This window comes from Hyperolius riggenbachi, chromosome 12 (genome assembly GCF_040937935.1).
Source record: "Hyperolius riggenbachi isolate aHypRig1 chromosome 12, aHypRig1.pri, whole genome shotgun sequence".
In the NCBI taxonomy this organism is placed as follows: Eukaryota; Metazoa; Chordata; class Amphibia; order Anura; family Hyperoliidae; genus Hyperolius; species Hyperolius riggenbachi.
This window is the reverse complement of record NC_090657.1, coordinates 98,921,369-98,944,456: the sequence shown is the minus strand read 5'-3', so window position 1 is coordinate 98,944,456 and position 23,088 is coordinate 98,921,369. Positions and strand designations below refer to the sequence as shown.

Genomic DNA, 23,088 nt, shown 5'->3' with positions numbered 1-23,088 from the left:
TTGCACCATAGATCCACTTGCAGTTCAAACATTCCTTGTTTCATTTTTGTACCCTTTTGTTCAATCTTTAGAATGTTTCAGTCATCAGAGCTTATTGCTTTATTTGAAGATTTTTGTCTTTTTAACAAACTATTTTAACCTGCCTGAACGTTTTTTGCACATCTTTGTTTTTTATCATGTAGCTAGCCTAGCGCTAGCTACATGATTCCCCCCTCCCTGCGGCGTCCCTCCCTGCCCTCCGATTGCCGCCGGCGCAAAGACCCGTCTGGAAATCCCGTTCTGAACGGGATTTCATTGAGGGCTTCCCCCGTCGCCATGGCGACGAACGTTGTGACGTCATCGGCGTCGTGACGTCACAGGGAGTCCCGATCCACCCCTCAGCGCTGCCTGGCACTGATTGGCCAGGCAGCGCACGGGGTCTTGGGGGGGGAGGCCCTGTATGGCGGCGGTTCGGCACCGAGCGGCGGCGATCAGGTAGGACACGCAAAGTGCTTGCTGCGTGTTTAAAAAAAAAATATTCAAATCAGCCAAGTGGGGCCTGAGCGGTGACCTCCGGCGTCTCTGGACAAGCCTAGCTCGTCTAGAACGCCAGGGAGGTTTTAATATCTATTCAAGTATGGCTATGCTTTAGTCCAGATAGAACCTCTGTGGACTGGTCGTGTGATGCACGATATGGCCTGCAACCCCATGACCCTGTACACTAGCTGGGGTGTTTGGCATAATTCCTGTTTCTGAATGTAGAATGCTGATTTTAAACAGCATGCTGATGCGGTGGGTATGAAGCTGTCAGGCATCAAAACAATGATTGAAGGGCCCATGGATCTGGCTCTATAAATGGGACAACCTTGCTTTTTCTCAACAGAAGTCACACACAGCCAGGAAATGGAGACTGAGGTTGCTCTAGTCATAGCATGTAGACATAGATCCTGCCCACCAACCCCTGCTATGCTTTCACTGTACAACCTCTCCAGTGCCCAAGTGTAAATCAGATCTTACAACAAGCCACAGCTGAGGTGTTTGCCGAAGTTGGTTCAAACTGGTTTATATAATGTTATTTCAGACATTAACTATGCATTACAGTTCAACTACAATACTGGTGGTGTAGCTGCATGATTTGCATGATAAGTAAGGTTGTTCTGCTAATGCAATGTGAAAGTTGTTTGATTAAAAAGAGGCTAGTTGTATTAAATTGTAATTTTGTCTTCTTATATATGTGTTTATGTGATTAACTAAGTATAAAAAAAACTTACATCATTTTTATTCTTATAAAAGGGTTGTGGTGTCTGTAATGGAAATGCTGTGACACAAGTCCCTGGCCTACCTGGTCCTGTAGGGCCTCCTGGTCCACCAGGACCCCCAGGGCCCCCTGGTATCCCCGGTTCAAAGCCAACCTCTGACACTAACCTTCCACACATATACCAGGTTAGTATATCTTATCATGAGTTACCTTATGGATGAATATATCATGAGTTACATTATGGATGGATATTAACACTGAAGTGCTAATATTAATCTTTTGATTATGTTGTCATTAAACTAGAACTCCAAAAACAGACACAAGGAAAATATTTGTGAATGCATCAATCCTTTTACTTAGTAAATTATTTTGATTGCCTGAATAAAAATTCAATTTTATTTCATCAATTTTAAAACATTTATTTTAGCCATGGTACCAGTGACTTTTTAACTTTGGGTGCTGTAATGACATGTGCCGTAGTGACATGTGACATGCTAAGATAAATATGTGTATGAAAGGTTCCTATCCTACTTAGAACTAGGGTATGTTTCTTTTTTCTCATTGCATGCGATTCTGATTTTTAATCGGTTTTTACATCCAATTCCAATTTTTAATCATTACAGCATGCTGCGTTTTTCTGCGTTTTTCTGTTGATAGCATTCAGGGAAAATCAGAATTGAAAATCGGAAACGGAATCTGAATCGCAAATCAGATTTGCAATGTGCAGGGAGCCATAGTGGTTCTCTGTGGTCAAACTACCATGGCTCTTACTGATAACTAATTAGAGCTAATAGGTCTCCTGCATGACTAATACACACCATACAATTTTCTGGCAGATTTGCCTGCCAGATTGATGATTTCCAACATATCCGATCTGAATTTCGATCATTTCGATTGTTTTTTTAATTGTTTTTTCGATCGCTTTTTGACCGATTTTCATAGAACTGAACGAAAAAAACCGATAAAAAAAAACTATTTAAAGAGCGATCGGAAAATTGAAAAATCTATTGAAATTCAGATCGGACATGTTGGAAATAATCGATCTGGCAGGTAAATCTGCCAGAAAATTGTATGGTTTGTACCTAGCATAAGATACACTTCTGAGTGCAGGGAACAGATAGAAAATTTCAATAGTTTAAGATTTCTCTGTATCGGAGCTGAAAGAAAATAATGTAAACTGTCATCATTCTCCTGAGACAAAATTTGAAAGGTATCAGGAAAGTCATATTCAGGAGCAGGACTTTATAGTCAATCATTTTTCTCTTTCTGCTGTTGTGCTCCAAGAATTTCCTCCAAACTGGTACAACGAATCCCAATTACTCTTTAAAACATGGCTAAGTGAAAGAGTTAGCACTAAGTAACCATTAACAACTAGCAATGATACTTGGTCATTGCACAATGCTTCACTGTAATTGTTTCCCTTTTCCAGAATGGCAAATCTGAGCTGTATGGATCTCTGGTGTATTCGGTGAGTTCACATTATGTATTGATTATTATTATTACTTATTGGATTTATATAGCACCAACATATTATGCAGCGCTGTACAATACTTACGATCAGAGACAATGAAAACAGGGGTAACCAATGACACAAAAGAGGTAATAAGCAATAAGATAAACAACACAATATATGTATCAATACAATGCCAGATCATTCACTGGAGTGGTTGTTCTGGGTAGAGTGCACAATCAAGTATGATACACAAGGAGAGAGGGTCCTGCCAATGGCTTACAATCTAGAGGGAGGGGTGGAGACATGAAAGGAAGGATGCACTGTATATCTGATCTTCAGGTTGTAAATAAGCTAAAGGGGCCACAGCACATAGCTAAAATTAACAACAGTTTATGATCACGCTTTATTGCAGTAATTCATTTTAAGGTCCCTGGACATTTCCACAATTGGGCAATAAGCTGCTCATTGATTGGGCTGCCTTTGTGCAGCTACTGCAGCTTATTACGTAGTCATAGAATGTCCACGCGAAACTGTGGCTGCTACTTGTAGTCGCAGTTTCAATTGGGGGCGGTCCCGGGGGAACCAATTTATCAGGCACCTTTGGGGCCCAAGTGTCGTCCTTTCACCACTATTTGCCCATACCTGTGTGCTCTGTATCTGTGCTGTAACTGGAGTTTAAAAAAAACAAGGTTTTCGTGATACTGGTCCTTTAAATCAACTACCATTTTAGGGGTCACAAAGATTTAGTATTTGTAAGTTGAACAAAGTGTGCAGAGGGGGATTGGTTGTTTTTCTGGTATAGCATTTGTTCAGCTCTTTGTGTAGTAGGCCAAGCTGAACATATCTAATCAAACTGATATTGACCTGCAATCAAACTCATATTAAGATAAATGCATTAAATGTGACTCAGGTTAAATGGGGTTTGGTGTGGTTAACCAGTAAAGAGAGTCTCTATTTTATCTACTACATTACATTTCTGTATGATGTTATTCCACTAATATTATTGACTCTATACCGTACTACATTGGCAAGAAAAAATAAGTCTGATACTAAAATCTTGAATCTGGATTTGTGTCATTTGGTTACATAAAGACACAGATTTTTAAAGCAGGAGGATTAGCCATACTATGCCACAGAAAAAAAACACTTATATAAGTAGATAAATACTTGATCTAATACAAAAAACATGTATTGTACTATCCACATTTTGATTTCAGTGAATTTTATATAGTAAATGAAGAGAATTCTGTTCCTGGTGGGAACCATGTCTTTTGCCCACAGTTTGAGACTAAATACTATACTATACTATACTATACTATACTATACTATACTATACTATGTCATTTCTTCCCTTTTTTTCTTTTCTCCTCCAATCGCTGAGTCACCTCAGCCTTGCATGTAAACACAAGTGAGTAGAGGATCATGTTTCAGCTAGGCAGCTAGGCAGGGAAATAAAGGGAAGAAGAGGAATATATTATAGATAAAAAGAACCCCCAGCATGCAACTAACCTTTAATGGCTATTAAAGGGCCAGTGCTCCTAAGGTATGTGATAACTATAACAGCAGAAAAAGTTTTGAAAGTTTTGAATGCAGGATTAGCATCTTTATCACTTAATACACTCAAACCAGTTGCTGTTAAAATTAGATTTTTATGGTGACAATCCCGCTTTAACAAATAATTAAAAAGTATGCAGACATTAAAATAACAATGGGATTAGGCTCTCTCCGATATGGGGGAGTGGCATTCATTTTAAATTACATTTTTCTTTTGATCACTATGGAATAATAGGCACATATTACATTCTAAAGAAACCTATGTAGACGTGCCCAACACAAGTCCGCGGAGAAGAGCTCTTTATCAGAGCCTACACAAGTAGTCTCATAGAAAACAAATGTGGTAGTGATAAAATCACATCCGGGTGCTTGTATAAAGCCCCGTCTACACGGAGCGAGGTTTCCACAATGTGCCTCATCAATCGAGCCACTGATGCGGCTCGATTGATAAGATGATTCCCTGCTCGTTCCTCACGAGGGGAAAATGGCAGGGAATCGAGCGGAAGATAAGCAGCGCCGGCGGGGACAGCAAGGGATCGAATCCGACACACGTGCGGGCGAGAGGGGACGCGGCGGGTACGCGCGGGGATGCAGAAGAGGCGATCCGGCGGCTAATCGAGCCACCGGATCGCCTCGTGTAGACGAGGCTTAAGTCAAAGGCAGGCAGTTAGTAATTTCAGAGGACATGCCGCTAAATGAGTGATTGGTCATTTTATGCACATGACCATTTGAAGGTTTCGAACCTAACAAAGTATTCCTTGGCACTGTTGGGTGGTCACCCAAAGGGTATATGATAATCACGATGCACTATTCCAGTGGATTTGTCTGCATTCCTGCATAGCCATGGTTAAAGGTCCGTACACACGTCGGACTGGAGGCAACGACGGGTCCGTCGTTGCCTCCCGCTGGGTGGGCGTTCCAATGACAGTCCGGCGTGTGTACGCACTGCCGGCGGACTGATTACGGCTGTTTCTGAGCGATCCGCCGGGCGGATCGCTCAGAAACAGCCGTATCAGTCCGCCGACAGTCCGTACACACGCCGGACTGTCGTTGGAACGCCCACCCAGCGGGAGGCAACGACGGACCCGTCGTTGCCTCCAGTCCGACGTGTGTACGGACCTTAACTCTACTACTGCATAAGCCTATTAGCAGTCATTAGATAACAGTATATTTTAAAGCCTCCCAAAAAAATGTAACTTTTATTGCCAGACAATATTTACTAACATGTTGTTGAATTTATTCACAGGGCCTTCCGGGAAATCCTGGGCCTCCTGGTCCCCCTGGTCCCGCTGGCCCACCAGGAGTGGTATACGTGAATGTGAGTGTTATTCTAATTGATTTGGAATACCAGTACAACTACTTGGCGGTATGCAAAGTATTGTTCTGTTGTGCATTACAGATCATTAAGGAGGACAAGGGTTTAAAATAGGCATTGGTGCTTACTTGGGGTCTGTATCTCTCCACAGAGGGTGTTTCCGGTCCCCTCTCGGCCGCACTGCAAGCACACGGTAAGTTAGACATCCAGAATCACATGCTTGAGTAGGTGAAATGTTTTGGTAAAAATAGTACAACCCAAATACATCTATACTAATCATCCAAAGTTAGCAGAAGTGCCATACTGTTTAGGACATCATACCCCCCTACAGTACAGATAACTCCATGGGGAAGGGGTTATTAGTACATTACTAAAAGAAGAACATAGACAGATATTCTAGCTCTACATGTTAAACTTCGAAAAGATAGGCACATGAAGTGTGCATGCATTTGGATACAGATATTATTTATCTACATCAACATAATAATCTTCCAAGACTGCTCATATGGAGATTACTATACTATATTGTTGTAGTCAGTGATTATCTATATGCACACATGCACATTAAAGCACACTTGAAAAGAAAGGAATATGGAGCTTGACGTATGTATTTCCTTTTAACCATTTCAGCTACACGAACATGAACCTCAACCGTTTGTGGCTGGTGTTGCTCCAGCCACAGGGAAGTGAGACTCACGTTCGTGCAGTTTGCTGGGCTGCTCCTCCTGGCAACAGGGGGATGGGTGGCAGGTGACAGGAATCCCCTGAGTCAATCCGTGCATGTTCCCCGAGAATGATCACTGTTTTAGTTCAAAAACAGTGATCATTCTTAGATCGTGCGGCCGCGATGCCTCCCACTTGCTCATTTCCGCTGCCGATCGTTAGATTAATGAATGGAAAGTTCCCATCTCATCAATGAGATGCCTGCGTCACTTCCAAAGTAACACAGGCACGCATTACTTCCTATTTAGCGTACTTATTGTATGCGAATAGGAAATAATGTGTGAGGACATCTTGTGGCCAAATAGTAAAATATTTAGTAATAAAATAATTGTAAAATATTTCTAAATAAAATATTATCACCATACCTTTTACTATGGATATAATTTAAATGTTGCAATAACCAGGACAAATGGGCAAATAAAATGTGGGGATTTTAATTACGGTAGCACGTATTATTTTAAAACTATAATGGACTAAAACTGAGAAATAATGATTTTTTTTCAATTGTTTTCTTAGTCTTCCCATTAAAATGCATTTAGAATAAAATAATTTTTAGCATAATGTACCACCCAAAGAAAGCCTAATTGGTGGTGGAAAAAAACAAGGTATAGATAATTTCTTTGTGATAAGGTGTCATAAAGATATTGGGGAATGAATGGGAGAAGAGCTAAAATGTGAAAATTCCTCTCGTCCATAAGTTGAAAACAACCCGTGGGCTGAAATGGTTGAGCAATGAAGATTACCTGTGGTTGTCCTGCTGATCCTCTGCCTCTAATACTTTTAGCCATAGACCCTGAGCAAGCATGCAGATCAGGTGCGCTTACTGAAGTTTAAATATTTTAGCTGCATGCTTCTTTCAGACACTGCTGCAGCCAAAGATCAGCAGGACTACCAGGTAACTGGTATCGTTTAAAAGGAGATAAATATGGCAGCCACTGTATGCCCCTCACGTCAAGTTCCCTTTAAAGCAGTGTTCACCATTTAGTGGAGGCTTATTGTTGGTAGCCTTTTAGCTAGTTGTTTCCAGGTAATAGCTGCGGCCACATGACCACCATTACATGTAGATGCAAGCTACATGACACAGACTCCAAAAGCTTGCCAGCTGAAACCATGCCACTCCCACTCTACCTCCCACTATAGTATGAAACAATCTCTCCATTCTCCCCCAATTGAAGGGGTTTCACTGGCAATTCCACTGTGCCCTGTATTGGGAGAGGTGGTTAGTGGCAAGTAAATCACGCTTTTCCAGTGACTGCTGCTGTTTCCTGGGAAATTACTGAATGTATCTTATTTTTTTAATACGTACTTCTACTCATACCAGGTTAGTGAGAAAGGTTGGGGGGACATGCCCAATTAGTGTAATTTAAAGGAATATGTAGTCAAATAAGTATGTGTAAGTATGCTGAACCTTACTGGCTATTCCATGGATGGTTCTGGAAGAGTTGGTCAGCTTATCTACTGGTGGAACATGTGTATGAGTTTTCTCCTAGGAGATAATTTTTCATCTTCAAATTAAAATAACTTTCCAACACTTTTCAACTAAAAAAAGTACGAACAAGCAAATAAAAAAGTACTATCAAAATTATTATGAGCATTTTCTTGCTTTCTGATAGCTTAAAATGCATTTATTGGCACATTTAAAAACATCACTCAGGAGAAAACTCCAGTGAAAAAATTAATTGCATATGGCCCAATAAGTTTTAGCATACTGCACTGTGTAATGACTTAATGTATAATTCTGTCAATCTAATAGTCACAGTCCTATAGCCATTTTCTATATAAATATACTCTGAAACTGGACATAAGTTTTTTTTTTTTTAACTTAATAGCTGTTGTCTATATCAGGGTTGAGTTATTCCTAAAGATAAATGCTGGTGAAATTAATTAATGACCTGGTTGGGCTCTAGTGCGCAGCTCTGCTCTGGTATCCTTTAATACATTTCTGTGTATTTTGTGGCCCCATACATGACAGAATCTATACTACCACACTACGCCACAATACAGCTATCACCCCTAGAACATGGGTCTGGGTGTTCATGGCATCTCTGTTTTGCTATGCTTAGGCCCTGGTTCAATTAGATTTTCTCTCGAGTTTCCACTCAGGAGGTCATTGTTCATTTTACTATTAGGTAGGTAAAAAGTAACATCAATTAGTTTAGTATTTTCCTGCTTTCTTTATTTTAAAAAGTAATTTTAATGATATGATATGAAAACATCTCATGTGAGACAACGAAGGAGGAAAGTAAATTGAAAAAGGTATCAGACTTCATATTTCAAAGTGGTTGAAATAAGAACTCAAATAATCAAAGTAAAATGTGTAACAGAAACTAATGGCTAAAAGAGAAACTGGTTGATGTGGTTAGATACACATAGTTCTTACTGCAATCACTTTGATTAGTAAAGGGAATTATGTCTGGTTATACAATCTATGTTTTCTGTACAGATGAATATGCTAGTCACTGTGCATCATGGACAGCTTAGAATTTCACGTGTCACTCTGTTGGCTCAACACAGGTATCTGAAGGAGCACCCAACAATAAAGGTAAGAGAGAATGCTAACACTTGGCACTAAATTACTACTAAAGCCATTTTCAGAAATCTCCAAGAATCTCCAATGTGGTTATGAGTGATCCTGCAACCTAGTACTGAATTGACTAAGTGGTTAAGATTTAAAACCCTTAAAATGTACTTGAAGTCATTAAAAACAGACAACTCGATACTTACGTCAGTAGAGCAAAGCCTTTGGATAGTCCAGAGACTTCCCCGATCTTCTTAAACCCCTCCATTCCAGCACTGGGTCCCTCTAACCGTATTTGACTATGTTGTTAAATACTATTTCTATGTAATGGTGGGGGGTGGACAGTTTGTAGACATCACCAAATTTCCTGAATGTGGGGTGTAGACATCACCAAATTTCACGAATGTGGGGAGCCAGAAAGGAACTAGGTGAATGGGCTGACTGCTTGTACTATATACAAAGAAACACACACACAGGATACTTTACAGCAGTGTTTCTCAACATTTTATTGGTATGTACCGCTATTAAAACCCTGTACTCACCAAGTACCCCCTAGCATAGTAAACATTATCACAGGTACCCCTTGACAAATATATATGTAATCCTAGTACATGATACTTGGTTCCTAAACCATTTCCAAGCATTTATTATTGCTTTTAATTAGCTAAAATACACATCTGGTGTTGTTTAAATGAGATTTATAATTTTCTTAAACTCTAAATTTGTTGTTCTTGGTTAAGTATATCACACCTGAGTACCCCCTGGAACCATCAGAAGTACCCCCTGGGGTACGCGTACCACACGTTGAGAACCTAGGCTTTACAGGATGGGAGAATTGTTTTTTTTTTTTGTCATAATGCTACTGTTTTGATTTATAAGTGGCCCATTTTCCTGAGTAATACTGCTTCTATCTCATGCAGGCTCTGGTACAGATGAGAAGAATCATCTGAAGGTAATAGAGCACTTTATCAGGTTTTGTTTTCAAGTCAGTAAGCTTTCTGTTGTGCTCTAAATTTAGAAGATAGAGTTTTAAAGTTGTCTATCAAGATTGATCCAAGCTTTTACAGTGGAAATCCAGGCAGTACTGTAACAAGCGTTGAGGAGGCAGCTGCGGGCAACCTGGCCGCCGCTGCTGCCTCCATTTCGCTGCCCAGTGTGTCTCCCGTGCCTCCGGTGTCTAGCACGCCGAGGACGGGTTTGTCAGCCGCTCATTTGGTCGCATTGTCGCGTGCGCACGCGCACAGACAGGACCTTTATGCAGGGAGGAGACGCGTCAGCTGACCGGCTGACGTCAGAGGAGACGTCCGCCGCTCCTCATTGGCTGAGAGTAGTGGGCGTGCCCATGGGGTCTCCTCCGCTTCTTAAGCCTCTCGCCTTCACTCGCAACTCGTCTGCTGTTGCGAATATTTTGTGTTAGAGCTCAGACCTTAGATAGATCCGGTGTGCTTTGATCCGGGAGGAAACCGGGGATTTCACTAGATTGGATTTATTATTGTTTATATTACTCGCTATTGATAACCTGTGTATGACTCTGGCTTGCTTCTGACCTCTCTCTCGTTTACTGACTCTGTACTTCTGCCCATCTGATCCTGCTGCCGACTTTGCCTGTATTACCTCCTTTCTATTGCCTTCTGATTTTGTACTGTTATTACCTGTCTGTTGCCGACCTTGCCTGTCTGACCTTGCCTCCCCACCAGAGAGCCTGATCTCTGGTGAGGACTCCTGTACTGATAGTACCCACCAGCTCCTCTGGTGAGGTATAACTAAATCTATCTAGTACTACTGTTGCACCAAGCACTACACATTAGTTATCTCTCCTGTTGGTTGCTATACTTGCATTATTGGTGATTCTGCAGATCGCCACATAATCAGGTATAGTGTCTGGATTATTGGTGATACTGCAGATCACTCAATAAGCAGACATCTGTATTTGCTGACACCAATCGTTACAAGTATGTTGAATACAAATATATGATATACAGTATTGCATATGTGAAATGTCTTACCTGATTAAAAAAAATCCTTCTGTTTGCCAGGCCTGTGAGTCACCTTGACCAGCATCACAGGCAACATAAACATCTCTATGCCCTCCGCTTTTCCATCTATGTAATTGAGCAACAAAGTCTAGGCACAAATCATTCCTTGCCCTAGTCATTGGGCAGTACAGGTCAACACAATGAAAACAAGCTCACCTTTCTATTTCTCTCTTGATCAAGATGTTCCTGCAGATCAGTAGAGTCCAGTTGGCATACTTTCCCTACCATAGCTCCTGACATTGTTTCTCCTTCCCTTATCCTCTTCCTGTTTACGATGTTTTAATAAAAAGACAAACAGAATCAGGCATGGCAGGACTCTGGTGACCGAAGCATTTTAAAATGTACCAGAGGTGAAACCTACATGAAAAACCATATTCTTACCTAGGTAGAGTGAAGCCTCTAGATCCTCCAGAGGCTTCCAGTGTCCTCTTGGCCCTCACCATTGCCATGCATGGACTCCCGGAACATATCCCACAAGAGCTTGTCAGATATGTTATCATGGATCCAGAGACTTCCCTCTACATAGGTATCTGGTATTTCGTGCAGGTTTCACCTCTTTAAGCATAAGAGGTGTGATTAACCTGAGGTGTGATTCAAATATCTCTTCTCTTTTTTTTTCTTGATTGTTTTTTCCTTCTTTAATCTCATCTACAGAATACATTTTCAGCAAGTAAAAACATTCTAAAAGGTAGATAACAATATTTGTGGAACCCTATTAAAGCCTTGCACAGTAGATGGTTCTCAGCTGTGGTGGCCAGTTGGGACCACCTTTGCCAAGAAGCATTTGTCCAGCAGCCCCCCAATGCCACTAAGTGCCTCGGCTAGAGATCTGCCTAATGGATTGTCGCCCAAGGGCATTGTTATACTACATGTCCCACCCACTCCATCATGCGCTGTGCCATTGGGCTTCCTCTCCTCTGCATAGCAAAAGAACAGACTAGGCCCTGAACTATCGCCCAAGGGAATGACTCCCAATCCCTGCATTTCCTGTGAGAAAACGTAGGAGAAAAGTTAATTTAAACCGGGCCCTGAGACTCAAGATGAGAGATTTCACTACTGTAAGTTATCAGAAGGAGGTCATTAAACTCTTAAACAACTACCATAAATATATATCAATTTAAACATTAACTTTATAAGCTATGTTGTCTTTGGTTGTGGCAGGTTCAGAGTTGGCTTTTTCAGACCAAAGAGGAAATGCTTCAGGCATGGGATGAGGTGCCGGAGGGCAGCCTGGTCTATGTGAAGCAGAACAGTAATGCCTACTTCAGGACCAGTACAGCATGGAGCAAGATTGTGGTGAGTGTCAGCTATGCATATTTCTGTAAACAGTCTCCTGTAGTTCTTGCTACAACCACACTGATGGCTGATTGTATTGATGCATTGACTGGCAGGCTGTACTGATTATCAGGCTACCCACTGGCTGCCAATCACTTAGGGTTATGTGGCTTTGATGGTGAGGACCTGGGCAGAAGATGCTTTGGATTTTAATATTGTAAAAACAGGAAAAAAAATGATTCTGAAGATTGTGCCAACTTTTATTAAAAACTGCTACTAGGTGGCACAATTTAGTGACTTTCACTTGAATCGTATTGGACCACAGTAAAGGTTATTCAGTAAAAAATATTCAGTTTGAGCACCGCTAATGCTACAGGGACATATCAGACACTTCCTGGTAACTTACAGGAAAGTGTATTGTGCCATCTTGTGGCCAAAAAGTAAAATTAAAGTAAAAAAAGAAATTAAAAAATACATTAATAGTTATTAAACCCTTTTTAACCTCCCCTCCCCCTATAGTTACAAAACAGAAACACTTGTTTAAAAAGTGACTGTTTAAAAACAAATACACAAATAGTTATCTTAGGGACTGAGCTTTTTTAATATGTATGTCATTAGGGTATATTATTGTTATTTTAGCAAATCAGGGCTTGTAATTATTGATAGGGTACAAAAAACAACGCCTTTATTTCTAAATAATATATTGTCGCTATATATTTACTAGGAACATAATTTAAATGTTGTGATAACCGGGACACATGGGCAAATATAATGTGTACTAGAGTCTTCCACGGTGATGATGTGTCCTCACAGAACAGACCTACCCCTAGCTAACAGTTAAAACATAGTATGAACCTGAGGCTGCTAGCCATAAATGGTCTACACATTTTCTAAAGAACAGGGAAAAAATTGGAAGCAGGTTGCAACTGAAATGAAATCAACAGTGGCCTGCAGAGCCCCCCAGGCAGGGCTGTGCAGAGGGTCTTTACGTGGGGGTGCTCAAATTTTAAAAAAGGGCCTCACAATACCCCCCCCCCCCCCCCCCCCCCCCAATTTCTGCCTAGGGGGATATTGGTTGTCATGTCGGTGCTGAATGCAGATCCTGGGTGCCATGTGGGTTCTGGGTGTGAGTACAGAGTGTCCTGTGGGTTCTGGCTATAGGTGGGTATCGAGTGTCATGGTGGTGTTGATTGCAAGTACTTAGTTATATGTGAGATCTGGGTGCATGTATTGGATGTCATGTGGGTGCTGGGTGCAGGTACTGGGTGTGACATGGATGTGAATACTTGGCACCATGCCTGTACTGGGTGCTGGCTATGGGTGGGCATTGGGTGTCATGTGGATTTTGAATGCAGATACTTTGGGTAAGGGCACTGGAAAAGTCAATGTAGGTGTGGGGGGAGGGAGGGGTAAGTGTGGGTGCAGGGGAAGGCAGGATCACTGCAGTACTAATGCTGGGGAGGGATAGGTCAGTATGAGTCCTAGGTGAAGGGAGAGGTCCCTGAGGGTGCAAGGTGGAGGGAGAGGTCACTGTGGATGCTGGTATAGGGAGAGGTCACTGCTTTCAGAGAGACACTATCTTACCTGCTCCCACACAGCTGTGGGGATGGTTACACTAGGATGGATGGGATGAGGGCTGACAGGTGAAAATGGCTCTTGGCAGTAAGGGTAAAATAGCCTGTGGGGTTAAAGTGTACCAGAGATAAAAGGATATAAAAGTATTATACATACCTGGGGCTTCCTCCAGCCCCCTTCGCACGGATCGCAACCACACCATCTTCCTCCGCCTCCTCATTTGGCCGGTAGAAGCCCCGTCAGCTTGGCCAGTCGGTGCTTGCGCAAGTTCTCCCCCGTCTTACTTCTGCGGCTGGGAGCGTGCGATGGGGCATCGCGATGGGGACACGCATGCGCAGTACACTTCGACTGGCCAAGCTGGCTTCTACCAGCCAATCGAGGAGGCGGAGGAAGACTGTGTGGGAGCGATCGGTGCGGAGGGGGCTGGAGGAAGCCCCAGGTATGTATACAACTTTATATCTGTTTATCTCAGGTATCCTGTAGATGGTTAAAGAGAAATTCCACTTTTGTCGAGAAAAAGTTCTTTTAGTTTGGCTCTATATATTTCAAGGACTAAGGTCCCGTGCACACGCTAGTTGAAACACGTCCAAGGTGGCTGATAACCACCAGCTCTGCCGAGAATCTAGCATGTGTGTTGTGCCTTCCCTTCTGGTGGTGGTGGTGGATATGGCACAGGCTAACACTCACCCTAATTGTAGGCAAATGGAGAGGGGTGTAGTTACGGGGGGGGGGGGGGGGATTCAGAGGCAGTGGATGTGTGCTAAATAGGGGTGCTCAATGAGATGCTAATAATTTTGTGTTAATACAGATTTTATGCTAATTTTATGCAAATGTATGCAACCAATCAAGTGCAGTATTAGCATCAATTTAGAATTAATAGCATATCATTGACTATTCATAGAGCTGAAGAGCAGTGATGTTTCACCAGGGGATAGTCAATGAGATATTAATTATTCCAGGTTAATTCATATGTACACAGGGGAGCCTCTAGGCATAGGCAGTACAGGCCATTGCCTGGAGTGCCATTGGTCCTAGGGGCGCCATGTTGCTGGATGAAGCCACGCCCGCTGGATGAAGCCATGCCCCCTGACTAAGCCCCACCCCATGGGCGTTCTATTACTTGCTTCTGCTGCATCTGCTTAGCATAAGTTGCAGATAGCTGCCACTGTGTCCCTCTGTGCCTTGTACATCCTTCCCCCCCCCCCCCCTTTGTGCCTCCTTTTGTCCATTTTGTGCCTCCTTCTTTCTCCTTGTGCCTCCTTCAGTCCCTTGTGCCATGTCTGACCCCCTGTTTGTCCTTCTGTCTCCCTTTGTGCCTCCTCCTGTCTCCATGTGCCTCCTTCAGCACCCCTGTGCCACCTCTGCCTCTTTCTGTCCAACTGTGCCTCCATATGTCCCCTTGTGCGTTTATTTGCCCCCCTGTGCTACCTCTGCCCTCCTGTCGCTCCTTCAGTCCCACTCTGCCTCCTTCTGTCTCCCTTTGTGCCTCATTCTGTCTCCATGTGCCACCTTTGTCCCCTGCGCCTTCCTCTGTCCCCCTGTGCCTCCTTCTGTACTCCTTTGTGCCTTCTTCTGTCTCCCTGTTGCTCTGTCTGTCCCCCTCTGCCTCCTTCTGTTTCCCTGTGCCTCCTTACACCCCCCTCTGCCTTCTTCTGTTCCCCTTTGTGCCTCCTACTGTCTTCCTGTGCCTCCTTCTGCCCCCTTTGTTCTTTTTTCTGTCCCCCATCGTGCCTCCTTCTGCCCCCTTTGTGTCTCCTTCTGTCCTCTGTGTGCTCCTTCAGTCCCCCTGTGCCCCCTTCTTTCCTCCTGTGCCTCATTTTGTCCCCCTTTGTGCCTCTATCTGTCCCCCATTGTGCCTCCTTATGCCCCCCTTTGTGCCTCCTCCTGCCCCACTTTGTGCCTCCTTCTGTCCCCTTGTGTGCCTACTTCAGTCCCCCTGTGCCTCCTTCTGTCCTTTTTTGTGCCTCCTTCTAGTAGTGGACGCTTTCTTGCCTGGAGTGACAAAATGGCAAGTGGCACCCCTGTATGTACACAACTTAGAAATAGGCCAATCAAATGCAACAGCAAGTTGCATAAAATGTGTATCAATTCAGAATTATTAGCATCTCATTGGCCACAAAGCTAGTTTCATCATGCTTACTTCACACATCAACATCTAACTTGGAGGAAGAGGAATTAAGAAAATAGGAACTTCTATGCATCATCGTGTGCATATCCCAAGCTCAATATTTCCCCATTTAAAAAGAATGATCCATTACATTTGGCTGTTTTACTTTTTTACTATGTTTGTAGTCAAATGTTTTAAATGACTGGAACCCTTTTGTTTATGTGTGTTAAATTTGTACTCCTGACATTCAAACAACTGTCCTTATTTTGTAGCTGGAAGAGTCTGATCCCAGTTTCTCGGCTGATGACCCCTCAGTGCCAGAGGAATTATCAGTGAGTACATTTGTGTTTATTTTGTTTTATGTAAGTATTATTATTATTATTTAGTATTTATATAGCGTCAACATCTTCCGCAGCGCTGTACAGAGTATATATTGTCTTGTCACTAACTGTCCCTCAGAGGGGCTTACAATCTAATCCCTAGTGTAGTGTATGTATCGTAGTCTAGGACCAATTTTTTGGGGAAACTAATTAACCTATCTGTATGTTTTTGTGGGTGTGTGAGGAAACCAGAGTACCTGGAGGAAACCCACACAGACACAAAGAGAACATACAAACTCCTTGCAGATGTTGACCCAGCTGGGAGTCGAACCGGGGGCCCAGCGCTTGCAAGGGAAGATCGCTAACCACTACGCCACCATGCTGGCACAGAAGATCTTCTTGGTTTTAGTATTGATGTTTTCTACTCAAAGTTTACGGACAGAAGGTTTCACATCCACTCTCCTACCACCTGCACAAGATGCAGTTAGAGTCCGAAGTTTACATACACTAACCTTCTTACAAGCCAAGTTCTGGAGCTCCCAATGGCTATAAAACAGAAAACTATGCATGCTAAGATCCAGCCCTAGTACTTTAAACGGCTACAGAACAACAGTGCAAACGAGGATCAGCACCGCAAGTTAAAAAAGTCATCCTCTACCAGCCAACCCCACCTACCAGGGAGGAATCAAGAGTGGATCTGATGGTGAACCACCACTTAATATGTAAAATCAAAACATGCATATTATGCATAGTCACAATGACAGCGGGCTGAAGGTCCGTGAATTGCCCTGGGACTGGTCACTTGCTGTCATGTGGTTTCATACTGTGATGTAGACGACACCCAGCGATTGATTGCTAGTCCTTGCTGTGGAGATGGGAGTCGGCATGGTGCACAAATTTGCTTGGGATGCTGCCCCAGGAGCTTTCAGCAGCTTAACAAAGGGGATATCTCCCAAAACAGTGGTCCTTAGCTGCTCACTGCTTTTATGTATACCTGAAATGACTTGCAGTGTTAATCCTCTCCAAGTCCCGCAGGGAAAACAGCTATCCCCGCACTCCTAAGTGTCCACTGATTATTGATCACACAAGGAAATTGCTTGATAACTCATTTGTGCCTCCACATGTAAAGAAACTAGATGGGCAATCTTCAGCATCAAATGAGGTAACACATGGGCACCGATGAAACAACAATACGTTTTAATCGCCTGTGATCATAAAAAGTTGCAGCATACAGTTCACATATGAAAAATATGATACATCACCAGTTCTGATGACCCACACTCAGTCAGCCCACGGATGATCCAACAATTGTTCACAGATACTGTGGCTTACATGGCGGCTAAGTATGAACTCGCTACGCAATGCTGAGGACGTGTATAAATACACGCCTCATACAGCCTCCTCCTCTTATTGGTCGCGGTGCAGGATGCAGCGTCCCTCCCCTCCATGACGGGCCGCACTGAAGTAGCGCATACAAATGTCACTACAGAGGGCGACTGGGACCAGGAAGCCCAAAAGCAGAGCGAGCTCGGCCTGCGGCGTAACCAAGGTAATGGGCATTAAACGCCAGATTTGTGTGTGATCAGCATCCTCCTAAAGGAAAGGACAGGATGCAGTAACACACACCACCCATAGGGACATATGCACACCCTCCCACCGCGATCAGAGAGCCAGAAAGGCTGAGCATTACGTGCCCAAGATAATTAAAGGGGCAGCAGCCTCCAAAAGTACAAAGACAGTAAATACTATTATTGAAGAAAGTAAGCAAGAGCGAGGAAACAACAGATCCTCTTTTGCACCGTGGTGAAACCTTCTGTCCATACATTTTTGAGTGCATACCAGGTTTACCTGTGCACAAGGTAAAACACTCCCACTCTGCAAAAAAATAAAGATTTTAGCGGGGGATGCTAAAAAAAACTTTTTCTGTGCATGCACATGCACTACTTGATGTTAGTCTATGAGAGTTAGGCCTGTTGGAAGAAGAAAAGGTGCTAAAGTCCCATCACCATGTCAGTATGCCAGCAACATGGGAGCTCACTTGCCCCTACTTATGTGGGTGATAATGAGATAGGGGATGGAGTTTGGAAAGCTGTTGGAAGAGAGCTGTCTCTTCAATAAGACTGTACTGTCATCTCAACAGGAAATTAATTTGGTGGAGCTAGCCATGTATTTTAAATATAGTTAATGCATAAAGTACAGACATGTAGTATTGCTAATTAATGCAGTTTTACTATCTCATCACATGACTGTATTAATAGGGAACTGAACTACTGCTATAAGTGACAGGAGCAGTCACTTGTGCAAGAAGGGGTGTGCCTTAGCACATTAGGGGGGGGGGGGCTTAACTTTAGAAATAATAGGTCTGCTTGTATAGTATGACAAAGGGTTTCCAAATACATTAGTTTGATGGTTACAGCAACAAAAGCTATCCCGTCTCCTTAGTGCTATGATTTGCTCATAATTTGTCATATTAGATTCACATAATTGCTAAATCATACCAATACTTTTAGAACTGCAGTGACTTATTTCTCCACTAATCTTCCCATCTCTGTGTGCTGTATATACTGTAATTGGTGATTTCTCTGTTACAGTGTTTTTGTTTCCTTTTGTCAGGATGTAGACTATAAAGACCTGCCAGATTTGGTGCCAGTTGTACCCGGTGTGAACCCAAGAAGTCCCTCAGTAAGATGATCCTTTGTGTGTAAATAATGATGTATTTTGCAGCAAGGAACTAACATCTTACCGCATTTGGCAGCATTGCTACAGGGGCACAAGCCCACACAAATACACATAATAAATCACCTTGGCTTAGCCTCAGTGGGATAATGGGGCTATATAACAATATACAATTACGGTGGGTTGCAAAAGTATTCGGCCCCCTTGAAGTTTTCCACATTTTGTCACATTACTGCCACAAACAGGCATCAATTTTATTGGCATTCCACATGAAAGACCAATACAAAGTGGTGTACACATGAGAAGTGGAATGAACATCATACATCATTCCAAACATTTTTTTACAAATAAATAACTGCAAAGTGGTGTGTGCGTAATTATTCGGCCCCCTGAGTCAGTACTTTGTAGAACCACCTTTTGCAGCTGCCAGTCTTTTAGGGTATGTCTCTGCCAGCTTTGCACATCTAGAGACTGAAATCCTTGCCTATTCTTCTTTGCAAAACAGCTCCAGCTCAGTCAGATTAGATGGACAGCATTTGTGAAGAGCAGTTTTCAGATCTTGCCACAGATTCTCGATTGGATTTAGATCTGGACTTTGACTGGGCCATTCTAACACATAGATATGTTTTGTTTTAAACCATTCCATTGTTGCCCTGGCTTTATGTTTAGGGTCATTGTCCTGCTGGAAGGTGAACCTCCGCCCCAGTATCAAGTCTTTTGCAGACTTCAAGAGGTTTTCTTCCAAGATTGCCCTGTATTTGGCTCCATCCATCTTCCCATCAACTCTGACCAGCTTCCCTGTCCGTGCTGAAGAGATGCACCCCCCGAGCATGATGCTGCCACCACCATATTTGACAGTGGGGATGGTGTGTTCAGAGTGATGTGCAGTGTTAGTTTTCTGCCACACATAGCGTTTTGCATTGTGGCCAAAAAGTTCCATTTTGGTCTCATCTGACCAGAGCACCTTCTTCCACATGGTGCTGTGTCCCCCGCGTGGCTTGTGGCAAACTGCAAACGGGACTTCTTATGCTTTGTGTTAACAATGCCTTTCTTCTTGCCACTCTTCCATAAAGGCCAACTTTGTGCAGTGCATGACTAATAGTTGTCCTATGGACAGAGTCTCCCACCTGAGCTGTAGATCTCTGCAGCTCGTCCAGAGTCACCATGGGCCTCTTGACTGCATTTCTGATCAGCGCTCTCCTTGTTCGGCCTGTGAGTTTAGGTGGATGGCCTTGTCTTGGTAGGTTTACAGTTGTGCCATACTCCTTCCATTTCTGAATGATCGCTTGAACAGTGCTCCTTGGGATGTTCAAGGCTTTGGAAATCTTTTTGTAGCCTAAGCCTGCTTTAAATTTCTCAATGACTTGATCCCTGACCTGTCTTGGACCTGTCTTGTGTGTTCTTTGGACTTCACGGCATTGTTGCTCCCAATATTCTCTTAGACAACCTCTAAAGCCCTCACAGAGCAGCTGTATTTGTACTGACATTAGATTACACACAGGTGTGCTCTATTTAGTCATTAGCACTCATCAGGCAATGTCTATAGGCAACTGACTGCACTCAGATCGAAGGGGGCCGAATAATTATGCACACACCACTTTGCAGTTATTTATTTGTAAAAAATGTTTGGAATCATGTATGATTTTCGTTCCACTTCTCAAGTGTACACCACTTTGTGTTGGTCTTTCATGTGGAATTCCAATAAAATTGATTCATGTTTGTGGCAGTAATATGACAAAATGTGGAAAACTTTTTTACTTTCTCTGCCTGAAATTAAGTTAAAAATCAGGTATGCAAATGACAGTTTCTGTCCAGGTCGGGACCAGGTCGGACTATTTATTTTCCACCTCGGATGTCCTTTAAGGCCAAACCGTATACAGTATACATGCAAAACTGATAGACATAGGCACGTAGGTATTATCAAATAATGGTACAAATCAGAAGCCGCTAATAATAGAATGGACATTTAAGTGTAAGTGGGCCCATCATTTAGTTCTCCATGGTATAAGCAGAGTCAATATTATACACATTAATAGTATTTTTCATTATTTTCTGTTGGAATTCATTATTTAAACTATTTGAACTTTGAGATTTACAGACAGGTACAGTAGATACAATCTAATGATATTGGGGCCAAGTTTACTAATAGTTGTGGGTCTAGACCACATGTCTTTATCTTTTCACTCTTGTATTCACTCCATCTCTCCCATGATATTTCCAGCTTCGCTTGGTAGCACTTAATATTCCTTTGTCTGGACGCATGAGTGGAATTCGAGGAGCTGACCTTCAGTGTTATCGTCAAGCCCAGGAGATGTCCCTCTTTGGGACATTTAGAGCCATTCTAGCTTCCTCCAGCCAATCCCTGTGGTCAATAGTAAAGAGCGCAGATAGACATCTTCCCATAGTGAACTTGAAGGTAAGGGTTGCCTGTGAATGTTAAAGCGAACCTGTGACATTAAAAAAAGAAAGACAACGTCTGTTATGCTACAACTTTCGGCTCTGGTGGAAGATTGACTCGGCTTTGGAGTAATTTGATTGTTCTTCTTTGTTTCATGATTTCTTATTCCCTTTCCTTACTCCATATCCCTGGCTCAATTGGCAGAAGCTGGACCTACCCTTGAGCCACCCTTTCCCTTTTGATATTGGACACTGTAGATTTATTTTAGCATGTATTTTCTAATTGATGGCAAATGTTTTTTATGTCTAACCCCTGCATTGGTAACCATTTGGCATTACTTGTGTACTTTACCTTGAGCTTTTTTCCTTTTGAAACTAAAAAAAGAAAGACGAGCACTTGCATCAGTAGAGGTAAGCTGATAAATCTTGCAGAGGCTTTCTTCACTTCGCTGTAGCAGTGCTGGGCCCCCCTGAAGCTTTCGGTTGCGCTTCCGGATGCAAACAACCATGGCTGCACAGTGCATGCACAGGACAGCTCGTGCCTGTGTACTAACACTGAGCAGTTGCTCGGGCTTGGAGGAAAAAAAACAAGCCTGTTCATCTCCATGCCTGTGCACTGTGGTCATGTTCTGTTGACAAGGTTTGTCGATGACTTTGGGGCATCCCAGCACTGAAATGGCAAGGTGGAGGGGGACAGGAGAAGGCTCTGTATCATTCAAAGGCTTTCCTGTACTGAAGTATCCAAATTGGGCACTTTTTTTCCTTCAGGTACACAGTACAAAACATACTGCAATCTTTTTTTTCCTCCTTCTAAGATCCTCCATTTTGACAAATAACATGTTTGTATTACTGTCAGTGTTCCAGCTTGTTGTGAGCATGTGTTTTGGTTGCAGGGGTTAAGGATTGTTTGCGTGTAGACTGACCTCAGTTCCTGTTTTCGCTTATTTAAGTCCCAACACAATAAGCCTCTATGCCAGAACAGCCCCTTTATTTATTTAATGGTGTGAGTGGTACAATCTGTCGCTCTTTGGAGAATTAGACTGATTTATTTACATGCATGTGTTCCCTAAAGCTTAAAGTGGAATTGAAGTCTGTTTACATACATACAGTAATGGGAAAAACTATTTGCCCCCTTCCTGATTTCTTATTCTTTTGCATGTTTGTCACACGTCAAAGATAACATAATTGAACACAAAATGCAGTTTTAAATTATGGTTTTTATTATTTAGTAAGGAAAAAAACTCCAAACCTACATGGCCCTGTGTGAAAAAGATATTGCCCCCTGAACCTAATAACTGGTTGGGCCACCCTTAGCAGCAATAACTGCAATCAAGCGTTTGCGATAACTTGCAACGAGTCTTTTACAGTGCTCTGGAGGAATTTTGGCCCACTCATCTTTGCAGAATTGTTGTAATTCAGCTTTATTTGAGGGTTTTCTAGCATGAATCACCTTTTTAAGGTCATGCCACAACATCTCAATAGGATTCAGGTCAGGACTTTGACTACGCCACTCCAAAGTCTTCATTTTGTTTTTATTCAGCCATTCAGAGGTGGCTTTGCTGGTGTGTTTTGGGTCATTGTCCTGCTGCAGCACCCAAGATCGCTTCAGCTTGAGTTGACGAACAGATGGCCGGACATTCTTCTTCAGGATTTTTTGGTAGACAGTAGAATTCATGGTTCCATCTATCACAGCAAGCCTTCCAGGTCCTGAAGCAGCAAAACAACCCCAGACCATCACACTACCACCACCATATTTTACTGTTGGTATGATGTTCTTTTGCTGAAATGCTGTGTTACTTCTACGCCAGATGTAACGGGACACGCACCTTCCAAAAAGTTCAACTTTTGTCTTGTTGGTCCACAAGGTATTTTCCCAAAAGTCTTGGCAATCTTTGAGATGTT

General features: G+C 42.7%; 1 protein-coding gene across 1 annotated transcript in view; it reads left to right on the top strand.

The window, feature by feature from the left end:
* The window catches only part of LOC137540958 (collagen alpha-1(XVIII) chain-like), a 93,007-nt gene that overhangs the window by 55,155 nt on the left and 14,764 nt on the right, over positions 1–23,088 (top strand). Inside the window, exons 11-20 of the mRNA XM_068262131.1 lie at positions 1,273–1,422; positions 2,667–2,705; positions 5,491–5,562; positions 5,711–5,752; positions 8,797–8,824; positions 9,721–9,752; positions 11,998–12,132; positions 16,066–16,125; positions 18,727–18,795; positions 21,011–21,205. Of these exons, the coding sequence (XP_068118232.1) occupies positions 1,273–1,422; positions 2,667–2,705; positions 5,491–5,562; positions 5,711–5,752; positions 8,797–8,824; positions 9,721–9,752; positions 11,998–12,132; positions 16,066–16,125; positions 18,727–18,795; positions 21,011–21,205 (822 nt within the window). The remainder of the gene's footprint in view (positions 1–1,272; positions 1,423–2,666; positions 2,706–5,490; positions 5,563–5,710; positions 5,753–8,796; positions 8,825–9,720; positions 9,753–11,997; positions 12,133–16,065; positions 16,126–18,726; positions 18,796–21,010; positions 21,206–23,088) is intronic.